General features: G+C 40.3%; 1 protein-coding gene across 1 annotated transcript in view; it reads right to left on the bottom strand.

The window, feature by feature from the left end:
* The window catches only part of SORCS2 (sortilin related VPS10 domain containing receptor 2), an 813,167-nt gene that overhangs the window by 330,817 nt on the left and 467,356 nt on the right, over nt 1-14,994 (bottom strand). The window contains exon 3 of the mRNA XM_065404758.1: nt 1,491-1,590. Coding sequence (XP_065260830.1) covers nt 1,491-1,590 — 100 coding nt within the window. The remainder of the gene's footprint in view (nt 1-1,490; nt 1,591-14,994) is intronic.

Genomic DNA, 14,994 nt, shown 5'->3' with positions numbered 1-14,994 from the left:
AGAACACAGTAGCTGACTGAGTTGTGCAGAAATTTCCATAGGTTTCCCATCCTGCCTCATCCTTGTGTCTTCATTCCAGAAAATTACATGAATACTTTATTATTATTATTATTTATTTCTTTTTTGGCCCTGAAATAATCTACAGAGCCCAGCTCTGAGATGCATGCTGCTCAGAAACAATTTTGTGCCTGGTGGTAGATCCACTTTGATGAATAAGAAAATTGTTACCAGCTTTGCAGCAGATTAAATACATATTATCTAACTCGTCTACTGCTTCAGTTGGTCGCAAAGATTCCAGCCACAATACCAGGAGAAATAAAAACAGCACTTAATCACCCAGGCAGGTTCTTTGAGTTTATCACTGATTTTTGATTAGGCAGAACAAATAGATAAGTACAACTAAAATTGTCTTTCTAATCAATGGACCCCGCATGAAATCAATTTTTCTATTTTATACTGTGGTTGAAAGGAACTTTTCAAGATAAAATTCTTTATTCATATATGTCTTACTGCACTTATTATTTACAATACTTTACATAATTAAAACAGCAAGAATTGTAAAAAATATATTTTTTTTATAATCACTGTGTTTCTTTGCATTCTACTTTCCATTCATCACAGGCAGCCACATTTGACTGGTCAAATTCACCTTTGTTTATAGTCCATTTCACTTTCAGTTCCTCATGCACTAACCTAAATGCTATTGGGGTCACCAACAGTGCAGGGGAATTTTAAATAAAAGTTTTAAAAAAAAATCTTTTCAGTGATCTAAGATCATTCCCTGAAGCTCTGCATGAGAATTTCCATCTTCTTTCCAAATGGCGAGATTGTCAACCATTTCCACAGCACCAGCTCAGGCCAGCCTTAGATCTCAATAAAGAACATGCGTAAAGCTAGGAATCTGTGCATAGAATGAGGCAGGGGGATGAGGGCCTGTAGCCAGCTCAGCTACACCAACCTTAGTGTAGCAGAACCCTCTCGATGTGAGCTCCAGAGGAAGCTGCAGGCAGGGGAGGAGCGGGCAGTACAGCTCCAATGCAGCCGCCCTGCTAGGGAGGCCAGATGGAGTTAGGAGGCCCCGAAGCTGATGCAGTGGGACAGACCCTATGTACAGATGGTCATCTGGTGGATAACAAGATTTGTGTGGCTCTCAGAGGAGCTAGTTTCTGGGGGCTCCTTAATCAATGGCCTCACAGACTACACTCACTCCTAGGCCTTCCCCAGTTTCTGTCCACACTGATACTCTAAAAATTGAAAGATCATAAGATTATCATTGCTTGGCAGAGTCCATCTAAAATGTATATCCCATTCCCAGAGGTCACAGTTCTACTGAACGTCATCAACTTGTTTGTGAAAATTACTCCTTTATATTTTAAGTCTGGAGAATGTGCTTCACTGAACTAACTACTGGAGTCTTAACTCCTCTGTGAGAGTTTTCTAGCCTGAGCTATTGGATCTCTAGGAAAGAGGAATACTTCCTTGCCACATACCTTTTTTTTGTTGGTGGGACAAATGTAGAAATTGTCAATGACTGTAGTAATCCCGGGCTGCAGATTCAGCTTTGTATATAATGTTCCAAAATCTGATGACCTGAAAGAAACATTGAACAGCTATAAGTGCTTCCCAAAGGCCCCAGTATTTCAACCATCTCTGAAACATACTTTGTAACACTAAGGCTTGGTCTACACTAACCCCCCAAATCGAACTAAGGTACGCAACTTCAGCTACGTGAATAACGTAGCTGAAGTTCAAAGTACCTTAGTTCGAACTTACCTCGGTCCAGACGCGGCAGGCAGGCTCCCCCGTCGACTCCGCGGTACTCCTCTCGCCGAGCAGGAGTACCGCAGTCGACGGCGAGCACTTCCGGGTTCGACTTATCGCGTCCAGACAAGACGCGATAAGTCGAACCCAGAAGTTCGATTGCCAGCCGCCGAACTAGCGGCTGGGTATAGACGTACCCCAAGTGTCTACTTTCAATGCTTCTGTGCCAGCAATTCAGTTTTTTATTTGTTGTGACGTCATTAGGTAGTAGAATGGACTTGCAACTACTGAGCAATGCTCAAGGCTTGAGAAAAATTGTTGGCTTCTCTGTATTATCCAATTCTACAAGGTGATAGAGTTGTACTGATGCTATACAATATGCTTACAGTCACAGATGTAAAACACATACAAAACCACAGGAATTGTTATGACTTCAGTACACGTCCGTGACCACAAGCAGATAAATTGGCACCGATATCTTTAGATAAACCTGTGAAAATGCTTATCATCATTGCAGTACCAGAAGCCTCCACTGCAGTACTAATGGTTATTTACCTAGGGTGTATTTAAAGAGGCTAAATCCTGCTCACCATGAATTTACTGGGAGAAGCTGATTTCAGAGGGAGCTGTGTGCTCAGTGGGAGAAGGATCTAGCACAAGATGTTTAAGATTGAAAGTGAACTTACTATGAAACTATCTGTACTGAAGACATCCACACATCTGTTTCTTTTTCCGATCATCAGTGCAGTACTGAGTAATTAAACAACAAAGCAAATGCCTGACCTCCAATAGGTCTTAAGCACAAAACTATGCATACGTGCTACAGCTAAAGGTAGCGTGCATGCACAGCCTTGTTTTCATGGAAGAACTACGATTAGTCAAACCTTTATGACTGTTTTAAGTACGGTACTTATCACTGCAGTTACTGGAAAAAAGCAAACAATTCGGCAAAAACTATAAGTTAAAAACCTGAACCCTAAACATCCTGGACCAAATCCTGTATGCCTCATTCATGGTTCAGTTGTGCCACATGACCCTCCATATGTGGGATTTTCCCCTCTGAGGGAGCCCGATCAGTGCAGCTCCCAGGAGTTCAGGCCATAGGGGGCATTTGTCTCACCTGGATAACTCTCGCCCCCAGACAATTGTAGAGGAGCCAGTTGGGTTTATGTGCAAGCCCCTGTGACTTGGGAGGAAAACAAATCCTACCTCCCAATGGAACAATTTGAGAGAAAATTCAGCAAGGTTATTTGATTCCCGATAGCCACATTCAGCTCAGACTCTCTATTGTCACCTACTCCTTACCCCCTCAAAAGGTGGCTCAAAGCTTAAGAGCTGCTTGAAATTACACCAGTTAGAATGGTCCTCTTGAGACCCCTTTGCTGTGAATTGTCCAGAACACTGCATGGTTTAGCCATAGCTCCTCCTACCCTGGTCATGCCCTAGTCCAACCAGGGATGTTTCTGATGCTGGGGAATGGGGAGTAGGTCGTATAGAGCCAGCTATGCCCATTTTACACCACCCAGAGATTCCCCTAAATCAAAAAAATACATAGCTGCCCTCTTAGGGCAGCTTTCTGTTTTCTTTGCACTGCCAGAGTGGCATAACAGGGATGAAGTCATGGGGCAGGATCTTGCCCATGGTAACAATCAACAGGACATTTAATACTTCTATTAATTCCCTTCTGTCTTCACCAACCCAGAAAAAAAGTAAGGCAAGGACTGTTACATGTTATGTATTTATACTGACTGATCTAGGCTTCTGCGTATGCACACATACTCAGCACCCTCATGCATATATTGATATTGCTTTGGGACCAAATTTCAGATTTATATATGTTTATAGTGATATCTGTGTGGCTTTGATCCATTCATTGTACAGTGTTGCATACCCTGCAGCTATATAATGATATATTTATAAAATAAATGTAATAGCAATTCAGGTTGGACAAACAGTTACGTAGAAATCAAATACATAGTGTCAGTCTAAAATTCAGAAGAAAATAAGAATGGACAGACTCTAAACTTAATTTGGTTGAGCTAATGGATAAAACAGTAATTAAAGTTACAACTAAAACCTGCTGGCATCAGGCAGGCATATTGAAATTATACTGAACCAAATGCAAGTCATAGACAGGGAACTAGTGCATTCTGTAGGGATAGGAATGCCAGGCCACTGACTTGCCCAGGGGCAAGTTCCTGACAAAATTCTTTTAAAATTCTATAATTTTCATAGAGAGATGGTCCCAAGATTCCTACAAAAGAGCCATCAGAGAGTACCAACTCAGGAGGAACTATGTCTGCATTTGTATCAAGGTAACAACTGAATGATGCAGGCAGAGAAGAACAAGGAAGATAGCCCATTTCAAAGATACTTGTCCAAAGATTCCTGCTTAGTCTCACTACTCAGAATAAAAGACATGAATTAAGTGAATAAAGTTGTCATAAAAGAGGAGGTTATGACTTCTGAGCTATTTCCAGACTAAGGCAAGATAATTTTAAATAGTCAAATTCTTGTATTTTCTGGGACACACTAGCTATGAAAAAACTTTTGCAGAAAATCAAAGAAGAGTTTCAAGCAGATGTATGTATGGTCTAAATTCATCTTAATATCTGTACTGTGCCCAAGCAGAAGGGTCCAGATTGGCAGAGGTGTTGTGTGGAGGGCTCTTGCTGTGTCCACAAAGTTTATTTGGAACTCTGCCTGGAGGGGAGAAGGAATATCATCATACCTTATGCTCTGACCAGCAACCACATTTGCCAGCACATATGGTTCAAGGAAAAATGAGGATGTTCTGTCCGAATCTGTCAACAACTGGAATTTCTACAGTCCAGAGAGAGCAGATCACATGACAAAATGAGAGCATGTGTTCCAACATGCACAAATTGGACAAGTTTATATTCAGGAAGATTAGAGTGCAAGGTTAAACAGACTTCTTACTGTGCTCCCTCCCATGCAATACCACCAGGTCATACTCTCTCTGTCCTTCCAGCTGCAGCATCCTTATATTAGAATCATAGAACTGGAAGGGACCTCGAGAGGTCATCTAGTCCAGTCCCCTGCACTCAAGGCAGGACTACATATTAGCTAGACCATCCCTGACAGGTGTTTGTCCAACCTGCTCTTAAAAATCCCCAATGATGGAGATTCCACAACCTAGGCAATTCTAACCACTCTGACAGTTAGGAAATTTTTCCTAATGTCCAACCTAAACCGCCCTTGCTGCAATTTAAGCCCATTGCTTCTTGTCCTATCCTCAGAGGTTAAGAAGAACAATTTTTCTCCCTCCTCCTTGTAACAACCTTTTATGTCTTGAAAACTGTTATCATGTCCCCTCTCAGTCTTCTCTTCTCCAAACTAAACCAACCCATGTTTTTCAATCTTCCCTCATAGGTCATGTTTTCTAGACCTTTAATCATTTTTGTTGCTCTTCTCTGGACTTTCTATAATTTGTCCACATCTTTCCTGAAATATGGCACCCAGAACTGGACACAATACTCCAGTTGAGGCCTAATCAGTGCAGAGTAGAGCGGAAGAATTATTTCTCGTGTCTTGCTTACAATACTCCTGCTAATACATCCCAGAATGATGTTTGCTTTTTTTGCAACAGCGTTACACTGTTGACTCATATTTAGCTTGTGATCCACTATGACACCCAGATCCTTTTCTGCAGTACGCCTTTCTAGGCAGTCATTTCCCATTTTGTATGTGTGCAACTGATTGTTCCTTCCTAAGTGGAGTACTTTGCATTTATCCTTATTGTATTTCATCCTATTTACTTCAGACCATTTCTCCAATTTGTCCAGATCATTTTTAATTTTAATCCTATTCTCCAAAGCATTTGCAACCCCTCCCCGCTTGGTATCATCCACAAACTGTATAAGTATACTCTTTATGCCATTATCTAAATCATTGATGAAGATATTGAACAGAACCGGACCCACCCAGAAACGATCCCTGCGGGACCCCATGCCCTTCCATCATGACTGTGAACCACTGATAAATACTCTCTGGGAATGATTTTCCAACCAGTTATGCACCCACCCTATAGTAGCTCCATCTAGGTTGTATTTCCCTAGTTTGTTTATGAGAAGGTCATGTGAGACAGTATCAAAAGCCTTACTAAAGTCAAGATATACCACATCAAACGCTTCTCCCCCATCTACAAGGCTTGTTACCCTGTCAAAGAAAGCTATCAGGTTGGTTTGACACGATTTGTTCTTGACAAATCCATGCTGACTGTTATTTATCACCTTATTATCTTCTAGGTATTTGTAAATTGATTGCTTAATTATTTGCGCCATTATCTTTCCAGGTACAGAAGTTAAGCTGACTGGTCTGTAATTCCTCGGGTTGTCCTTATTTCCCTTTTTATAGATGGGCACTATATTTGCCCTTTTCCAGTCGTTTGGAATGTCTCCAGTCTTCCATGACTTTTCAAAGATAATTGTTATTATTGACATCCTTCTTCTCTCCACTAAGGAGAATCCAGTTCTCTATCCTTACCACAGCCTTCTTTCACCACTCTAGTCACCTTGTCACTCTACTCAAGCTCTGTCATTCTTCCCCACTTCAACATCCTTCCACTATACCAGCATGGATTCTCATTCATATATGGAAGAACAGTCAAGTTCCACATGAGGGTCTTCTCTCTTTGGACAACTATTTCCGGGGCAACCGAAATTGTAAAGAAAGACAGTAGAATCCATGGAGAACCCAACATGTCCTGCTGTCTTCAATGAATCGACCTACCTTCACCTTGATTTCAATGGAACTATGACAATTTACACTAGCTGAGGATATGCCCCAAAGTTGCTCGGCAGAGATATTTTGCCCTCAGAAAGTGACTGAATGTGTCAACTACAAAGTATTACTAGGACATATTTGGATTCTCCCAAAGTTCTAAGTGACATTTAGAAGCACCGTATTTGAAATAAGGTTGCCATCAATGAGTTTGATGGCTTTTTAAAAAAATGAATAGATTTACACACTGTTAAAATAATGGGCACACCATTATCACAATGGACATGCCACCGGCATATGATAGCTTATAAAAATACAGATGGATGGATAGCAAGCAGTGACTTATAGGGCATCCAGAACTTGCTGCTTATGCTAGATTTTGTCACAGAAGGCTAAAAATGGTCACTGTCATTTTCCTGAGAGCAATCAGGCCTCATCTAAGAAAATTATTAAAACCATCTGCTCATCAATAAACTGGTTTTCAGTAAACAAAACTGTGGATAAGAATTTTAACATTATTTTGGAAAAAAAAAATTAAAAGATACCATGGAAAATTTTGCAAATAGAAAATTTCCAACATCAATGTCTTTTTAAAAAAAAACAACGATTCATTTTTTAAAAAGGCCATTTTTGACAAAAAATAATGCAAAAATTTTCAAATAGCTCTTCTGCATATCACTCCTTTTTAAGTAGGCTCATTACTAGTTAACAACTAACTAAATGTAACAGTAAAAATTCAGAACTGGTGTATGCCTGTGTAACTCCACTTATGTTAAAGTTGCACTTGCTTACCACCAAAGTCTAAAATTCCAGTTATCTTCTGTCCTCTATTTATGGAGGTGAACTGTTAATATATTAAACACCATCTGTAGCTTAATGATTCAGAGAATCAATCACAAAAACTACCAAACCAAATTTCAAAGAGATCCTGTAACAGAGTCGTCAGTGGTTCCTCCCCAGAGGGTGGAAGGAACTGACCACGTCTAGTTACCTACCCTGGGTGTTCCAGCACAGGCCTCACTTCCTTACTATTTGCCAGAGGGTTGCTCTGCATTTTGTGGGCCTTCTTAAGTTCTCCAGATGGGGGATCAATTAAAGCCACAAGCGCTAACATATTCAGGGATATTCCCTCCCTGTGTTCCCAGCAAAGAGGGGGGTCAGCAAGTCTACAGTGCTGCCAATGATCCAGCACCAGCATAGGGGAAAAGTTGAGTCACGCTCAACCTGTCCATCTTACCCTGGGAGTCCGCTGTACTCTCCTCAGGGTTGTGTTTCACGTCCCCTGGCTAGGAGTTCCCTCCACAGGTTCAGGAGTCACTCCTGCAGTCTGCTGCTTAGGGCAATCTTCCTTTTGCACCCCCGGGTATGGACTGCAACTTCCTCCCTTTTGAAGGCCTCCTCCCTATCAGTCAAGATTGACAGGGTCAAAGGGGCGGGGCTAGCCCTACCTTTCTTATATATACATCCCATCCCAGCTTCTAATTTTGCACCTGCAATATCCTGTGCAAAATAAGCACAAATTACTGTTTATAACCATGTTATATGATTCTGGAAGGAACTGAGCTGCTCTTGGGAAGTGTTGAGAAGCCATCAGTCCCCACTGCCTTAAGTACATGACAAAGATTATATGTGCAAAACACTGAAGCTGGAGGCAGCATGGCAAATAGAATGTCCAACTTTGATAATTTTAAGCAAGTTCCAAGTTCAAAAGGACTTTGCACATGCAAACAGCTGTCATTTTTCAGTGTGTAGTGAGGACAGGATTTCCTGTTACAGATAAATGTTGCTTATTTGTACTGGATGTGATTTCTGCTTTTGCTTTACCAAGGGACTGGAACTTTATAAGCCACAGTGAGAAGCTGTGAAGGATTAACTCAACTGATTTCTTAGATCAGGCCTGAGCTGCTGCTCTCAGGAACACTGCAGATACCATTTTTAGCTTTCAGCGAGAAATTCCAGCATAAGCAGCAAGTTCTGGATGCCTTATAAGTCACTGCTCCCTGTCCATCTATGCTAAAGGGTATGAATTTTCCACATACATGCACACACTCACACCTTTCTTTAATGCAGCACAACTTAATAAAGTGGGTTTCAGGAATCAAAAGCACAAAAGCCTTCAGCATTCAAGGCACGTTCCACTCAAGACATAGAAGCAGAGATAAAGCCACCAGATTCTCAGAACTGCATTATTACTCATGTACAAACTCAGGCACCAGCAACAACCTTTTTCTGACAGGCCACAGTGGTAGGTAATGACTCCTTTAAAAGTGTATGGCCCCACTGAAATATATGCCATTCTCCCTGATGGGTTTTGTTAAAGAAAAATCGCCTCTCTCAGTAATAACACCATGTTGAAATAACACTCATCTAAAGCAAATAATAGGATTACAGCAAGGACAGCACAGTGTATTTTTAACTTATTACAAGAGTATTGATGTGAGCTCCAGCATATCGAGGAAAAGCTTCCATGAAGTCGAGAGATGGGCCTTACCCAAACCAGAGATTTGAACAACCCTAAAGTTTGAAACCACACCATTTGGGCTAGAATTAGTATAGTTATATACATGCTCTACTCTCATGACTCACATAATAACCACTCAATATTACTCACATATTCTGTTTTGTCAGTCATTTTTATTATTTAAACATATAAACTGTTACTTATTAGTATTTTATTAAAAGTTTAATAACTGCATCAAATTAGGCCTGAATAAAGACTGGGAGTGGATGGGTCACTAAAAAAAACTAATTTCCCTCTGTTGATACTCACACTTTCTTGTCAACTGTTTGAAATGGGCCACCTTGATTACATTGGACTCATTAGCACTACAAAAGTGATTTTTTCCTCCCTTGTTATTCACCCCTTCTTGTCACTTCCATCTTAATTGAATTGGCTCGTTAGCACTGACCCCCACTTGGTAAGGCAACTCCCATCTTTTCATGTGCTGTGTATTTATATCTGCCTACTGTATTTTTCTCTCCAGGCATCTGATGAAGTGGGTTTTAGCCCACGAAAGCTTATGCCCAAATAAATGTGTTAGTCTCTAAGGTGTGACAAGGACTACTCGTTGTTTCCACCTCTGGAAGTAACTCCGAAAAGTTGAAGACTGTGTGGTTCCTACCTCCAGGAGGGAGAGAAATTGTTTTGAGAGAAGAATACCCTGTTCCACTAACATTTCAGTCACAAATGTTTGCTCTCCATTTTTCATTTATTCTCAAGAAAAGCACACTGGGAAACGAAAGGGGAGGTCACTTATAAGTGCGTTTCCTGACATGCCCTCTTCTACTTTGTCCCTTTGAGGGTTAACTCTAGCTTTCTTTCAGCCAAAGGAATCTCTATGGGTAAGAGGTCTTCTGCCAAATGGCAGATTTCTGTGGAATCCAGGAAAATTACAATGGAGGTGTTTCAAGGGACACAAGGATTATTCAGCAAGCCAAATTTGAAAGCATTTGAAAATAGGGCTGTCAAGCGATTAAAAAAAAGTAATCGTGATTAATCACACTGTTAAACAATAATAGAATACCATTTATTTTAATGTTTTGGGATGTTTTCTACATTTTCAAATATATTGATTTTAATTACAACACAGAATATAAAGTGGACAATGCTCACTTTATATTTGTTTTTGATTACAAGTATTTGCACTGTAAAAAAACAAAAGAAATAGTATTTTTCAATTCATCTAATACAAGTACGTAAGTAATGACTGCTTTTAGTGCAGTCTCTTTAACATGAAAGTTGAACTTACAAATGTAGAATTATGTACAAAAAAAATTCATTCAAAAATAAAACAATGTAAAATTTTGGAGCCTGCAAGTCCACTCAGTTCTACTTCTTGTTCAGTCAATCGCTCAGACAAACAAGTTTGTTTACATTTTCAGGAGATAACGCTGCCCGCTTTACAATGTAACCTGAAAGGGAGAAAAGGCGTTCTCATGGCACTGTTGTAGCCGGCATTGCAAGAGATTTATGCGCCAGATATGCTAAACATTCATGCTTCAACCACCATTCCAGGGGTAGCTTCCGCATCGGAGTGTTGCTCTTTTAAGACATCTGAAAGCATGCTCCACTCCTTGTCCCTCTCCGATTTTGGGAGGCACTTCAAATTCTTAAACCTTGGGATGAGTGCTGTAGCTATCTTTAGAAATCTCACATTGGTACCTTCTTTGTGTTTTGTTAAATCTGCAGTGAAAGTATTCTTAAAATGAACCACATGTGCTGGGTCATCATCCGAGACTGCTATAACATGAAATATATGACAGAATGTGGGTGAAACAGAGCAGGGGACATACAATTCTCCCCAAGGAGTTCAGTCACAAATTTAATTAACACATTTTTTTTAACGAGTGTCATCAGCATAGAAATATGTCCCTCTGGAATGGTGGCTGAAGCATGAAGGGGCATACGAATGTTTAGCATATTTGGCACGTAAATACCTTGCAATGCCAGCTACAAAAGTGCCATGCAAATGCCTGTTCTCACTTTCTAGTGATATTGTAAATAAGAAGAGGGCAACGTTATCTCCTGTAAATGTAAACAAACTTCTTTGTCTTAGCGATTGGCTGAACAAGAAGTAGGACTGAGTGGACTTGTAGGCTCTGAAGTTTTACATTGTTTTGTTTTTGAGTGCAGTTATGTAACAAAAAAAAATCTACATTTGTAAATTGCACTTTCACAACAAAGAGATTGCTCTATGGTACTTGTATGAGGTGAATTGAAAAATACTATTTCTTTTGTTTACCATTTTTACAGTGCAAATATTTGTAATAAAAAGTAATATACACTTTGATTTCAATTACAACACAGAATAGAATATATGTGAAAATGTAGAAAAACATCCAAAATATTTAATAATTTCAGTTGGTATTCTATAGTTTAACAGTGCGATTAAAACTGTGATTAATTGCAATTAATTTTTTTAATCAGGATTAATTTTTTTGAGTTAATTGCATGAGTTAACGTGATCAATCAACAGCCCTATTTGAAAAACAATGAATGATAGATATGCTGCTCTCTTCATGCTGGCTTTTAGCTAGGGGTTACTAATAACTTAAAGATGCTGTGGGAACATTCTAGTGATAGCTGAGCTCATGATTCAATTCAGATGTACATTACAGGGCTATGGAAAGCTGCGTCTTTTTGTAAATGTATATGCTCAAATCTACAAAAAATGTGACATGCTTATTGGATCTGTTCCCATCTAAACTGCTGATCTGGACAATTTGTTTGAAAACTCCCAGATAATACTGCACTCTCATTTTCTCCCCCCTTGGCTAATTGTCCAGCCATACTCAAGAATGGCTAAGTAACACTTCTATTTCAATCAAATATCACCTTCTTCCTCTTGTTCTTCCTAGTATCATGGTTAAAGGGCTACCCGCAAGTCTGTCTCCTTCCTGGTCTCTCTGAGTGTATGCCCTTAGGCAGGGCCACCGAGAGCAGGTTCGGGCCCCAGTGAAAAAAAATTTTTGGGCCCCCGAGCAAGGGCGGGGCCCCCTTCCGGAATTTTTTCGAGCCCCCCAGCAAGGGCGGACTGGCTAAACAGGGCCGACGAGGTGGGGGGAAGCCGGGCCCCCTTCCAGACTGCTGGACCCCAGTAATTTGTACTGGCATCCCCCCCGCCTCTCGTCGGCCCTGCCCTTAGGTGTCAGGCCTTGTTCCTTGTCCATTCCCAGGCTTTTGTGAAAAAACAGTTCTAGAACTTGGGGCTTCGCTACACTTAAAATACTGCAGCATGGTGTAAGACATATATGAGAGGAATGTACAGTAAAACTGGGCAAATAACTAATTTTTCAGTCCAGTGGCAGTTCCAGGAAAATCAATCAATAAATAAATTGCTTGGGATCTAACCCTGGAATGTTTCAGTGAATTGAAAAGGTCCATTTCAAGTCTGTTCCAGAACAAGGATTGGAAGCTGGGATTTCCCACAACCCAAGTGAGTACCCTCTGTACTGGATTAAAAGTTATAAGGGAGGTGGGCAGCATTATCACCATTCATGGTTGAAACTAATAGTAGCAGGGCCGGCGCAACCCATTAGGCGACCTAGGCGGTCGCCTAGGGTGCTAATATTTGGGGGGCGGCGACCGCGGCGGCCGGATCTTCGGCTGCCCTGGTCGTTGTCGGTATTTTGGGGGCGGGACCTTCCACCGCCTCTGTTGGGGGCGGCATTTCGGGGGCGGGACCTTCCGCTGCCTAGGGCGGCAAAAAAGCTGGTGGCGCTCCTGAATAGTATGAAATTCACAAATTGTTTTGGGTTGACCAAAATTGCATTTTTCATCAAATAAACTATTAGTCCACAAATTTTGCCCAGCAAAGGACCAGCAGCAATTCCCAGATTTCCCTATGTTCCTGTCATTTCACTGACAAGAACATAGATTTAAGGCTAATCTTCTTTGGAAGAAGGAGCTTTAATTCCAAAATATCTGCTTAGAAAAATCAAGAAAAATGAATACAGTTGCAAGTGGCCATTCCAATTCTGAATTCCTGACATTTTGATCTTTTGGGGGATTTGGAACTAAGATTTTTAGAAAACACTCTTAATTTGACTGTCCCCAGTGAGAAAAAACGTAGCACTCTTGCTAGTGCACTGAAAAGTTGATCGGTTAGGTAGGACTTCCATTTGGAAATAGCTGTTTTGCCGTGCTTCATCAAAATATCGGGTATGCTGGACAGCACACATTGGAAGGCAAAGACCAGAACATACTTTAAGTACAGTAAGTAAGGGGTCTTTAAATCAAATAACTCATAGTGCTGTACAGTGGCATTGCTAGTGGCAAAGGAGACAGGGCGAAATCCTTCCTTCAGATAACAGGTGTGTATCACGTACCCGATATTTTCTTAGTAATTTCAGATTTAGAGTTAAAGAAACACACAGAAGTGGGTCAGGCTAGCACATCCCCAGGTTAGAACAGGTTAGACAAACATCTATGCAGGGCTGGTCCACGTATATTTAATCATACCCCAGCCTGGGGGCGGGGAGGAGGAGATAAACGAGGCGACCTCTTGAAGTCTTTTCCAGTTCTGCATTTCTATTATTTCTATAATGCAATCTTCAATGTGCACAAAAAAGTCCAGATGGGGTAAAGTTTTAGTTTAAGTAGTAGAGAGTCCAGCATCTTATCTAGTAAGGTCTAACCTGGGAATGGAGTTTACAGCCACATTAAAAGCATAAATAAAATACCACTGTTGATAATTCATACAGCGCTACATAAAGTGATAAATATTAATTTGTTTTCTCTGGTGCCATAACAATGTTAACTGGATCAGAAAATGTGGGAGGAAGTTGACGGTTATGCATAAAAATTTTAATATAGATAGACTGCTTCAGAAGGTCAGCCTATTTCTGGACTTACTGAGTTGAAAAAAAAAAAAAGAGTGGTTTCACATAACTACTTGCTCAGTACCTAAAAAGATGAAAATGAGCACTTCAAATCCATCTTCATTATAATGCCTTTCATAAGACCCATCAATTTTGGGAGTGGTGGAGAGCAGAGTATGCCGAAAAAAGGCCCCAGGGCTATAAAGCAATTTTTCAACATTTCTTTTACTAACTAGATTGCTGAAGAACAGAATAGTTCTTACATCTCTTCCAGAATTATTACTCCTGTGTGACTGCTGTGATTGATAATAAGTAATTAACAGATATATTCTTGTTAAAAAAACAACCCATGTTTGTAACTCTTCTAGAACGTTTACAATGATCTGCCACAGAAAAATGCGAGTTCTTTCTCATGGCTTTTTATTTACACTAATGTGCACAACTGAGAGTATTACTGGATCAAATTCTATTCCTGTTAGCACCCAGGCAGCACCAGGGAACTCAATTAAGTTGTACGGATGTTCTTGAGGGAAGAATTTGGCATTATGTTTTTTAACGAGGTATCTTGTAATATCTGCTTCTCTGAACAAGACAGGTGAGCATTTGTGTAATGAACATTTCTGCTTGCAACAAGAACTCTCAGGAAAAAGAAAGAGTGGGTGATCTTGTAATAAACTAACTTAAGTATGCATGTGCATCTTCTTCTAGTGACTGGCCTCCGCAAGTATAATAACCTGCTACTTATCCTAAGATAAAAGGAGATATTCTTTAGCTTGAGCTGCAGTGGTTTGCACTCTTGGGGGTGAAGGTCCTGGCTTCGATTCACACTTATGACTGCTGTGGGTGTATGCATGTGGCCACTGCTTGTTACACTTTGAAAGAGAAGGGAATATTCAACAAAATTGAAAGATGCCAAATCAAAACAGAAAAAGAAATACTTTTTCATAACACATGTAATTTGACTGTGGAACTCATGGCCACAGGATGTTGTTGAGGCCAAGAATTTAGGAAGATTTAAAAAGGGATTTGATGTTTATATGGATAACAAAAATATTCATGGTTATAATAGTTAAATGCTAACAAAAAGATTATTGGAGCAGGGATAAAACCTCATGTTTCAGGGCATAAACCAATCCCTAGCTATTAGGAATAGGAGGAGACCTTTAGGAT

The sequence above is a fragment of the Emys orbicularis genome, chromosome 5, assembly GCF_028017835.1.
Source record: "Emys orbicularis isolate rEmyOrb1 chromosome 5, rEmyOrb1.hap1, whole genome shotgun sequence".
In the NCBI taxonomy this organism is placed as follows: domain Eukaryota; kingdom Metazoa; phylum Chordata; order Testudines; family Emydidae; genus Emys; species Emys orbicularis.
Note: the sequence above shows the minus strand (reverse complement) of the source record. Positions and strands in the feature narration are given on the sequence as shown.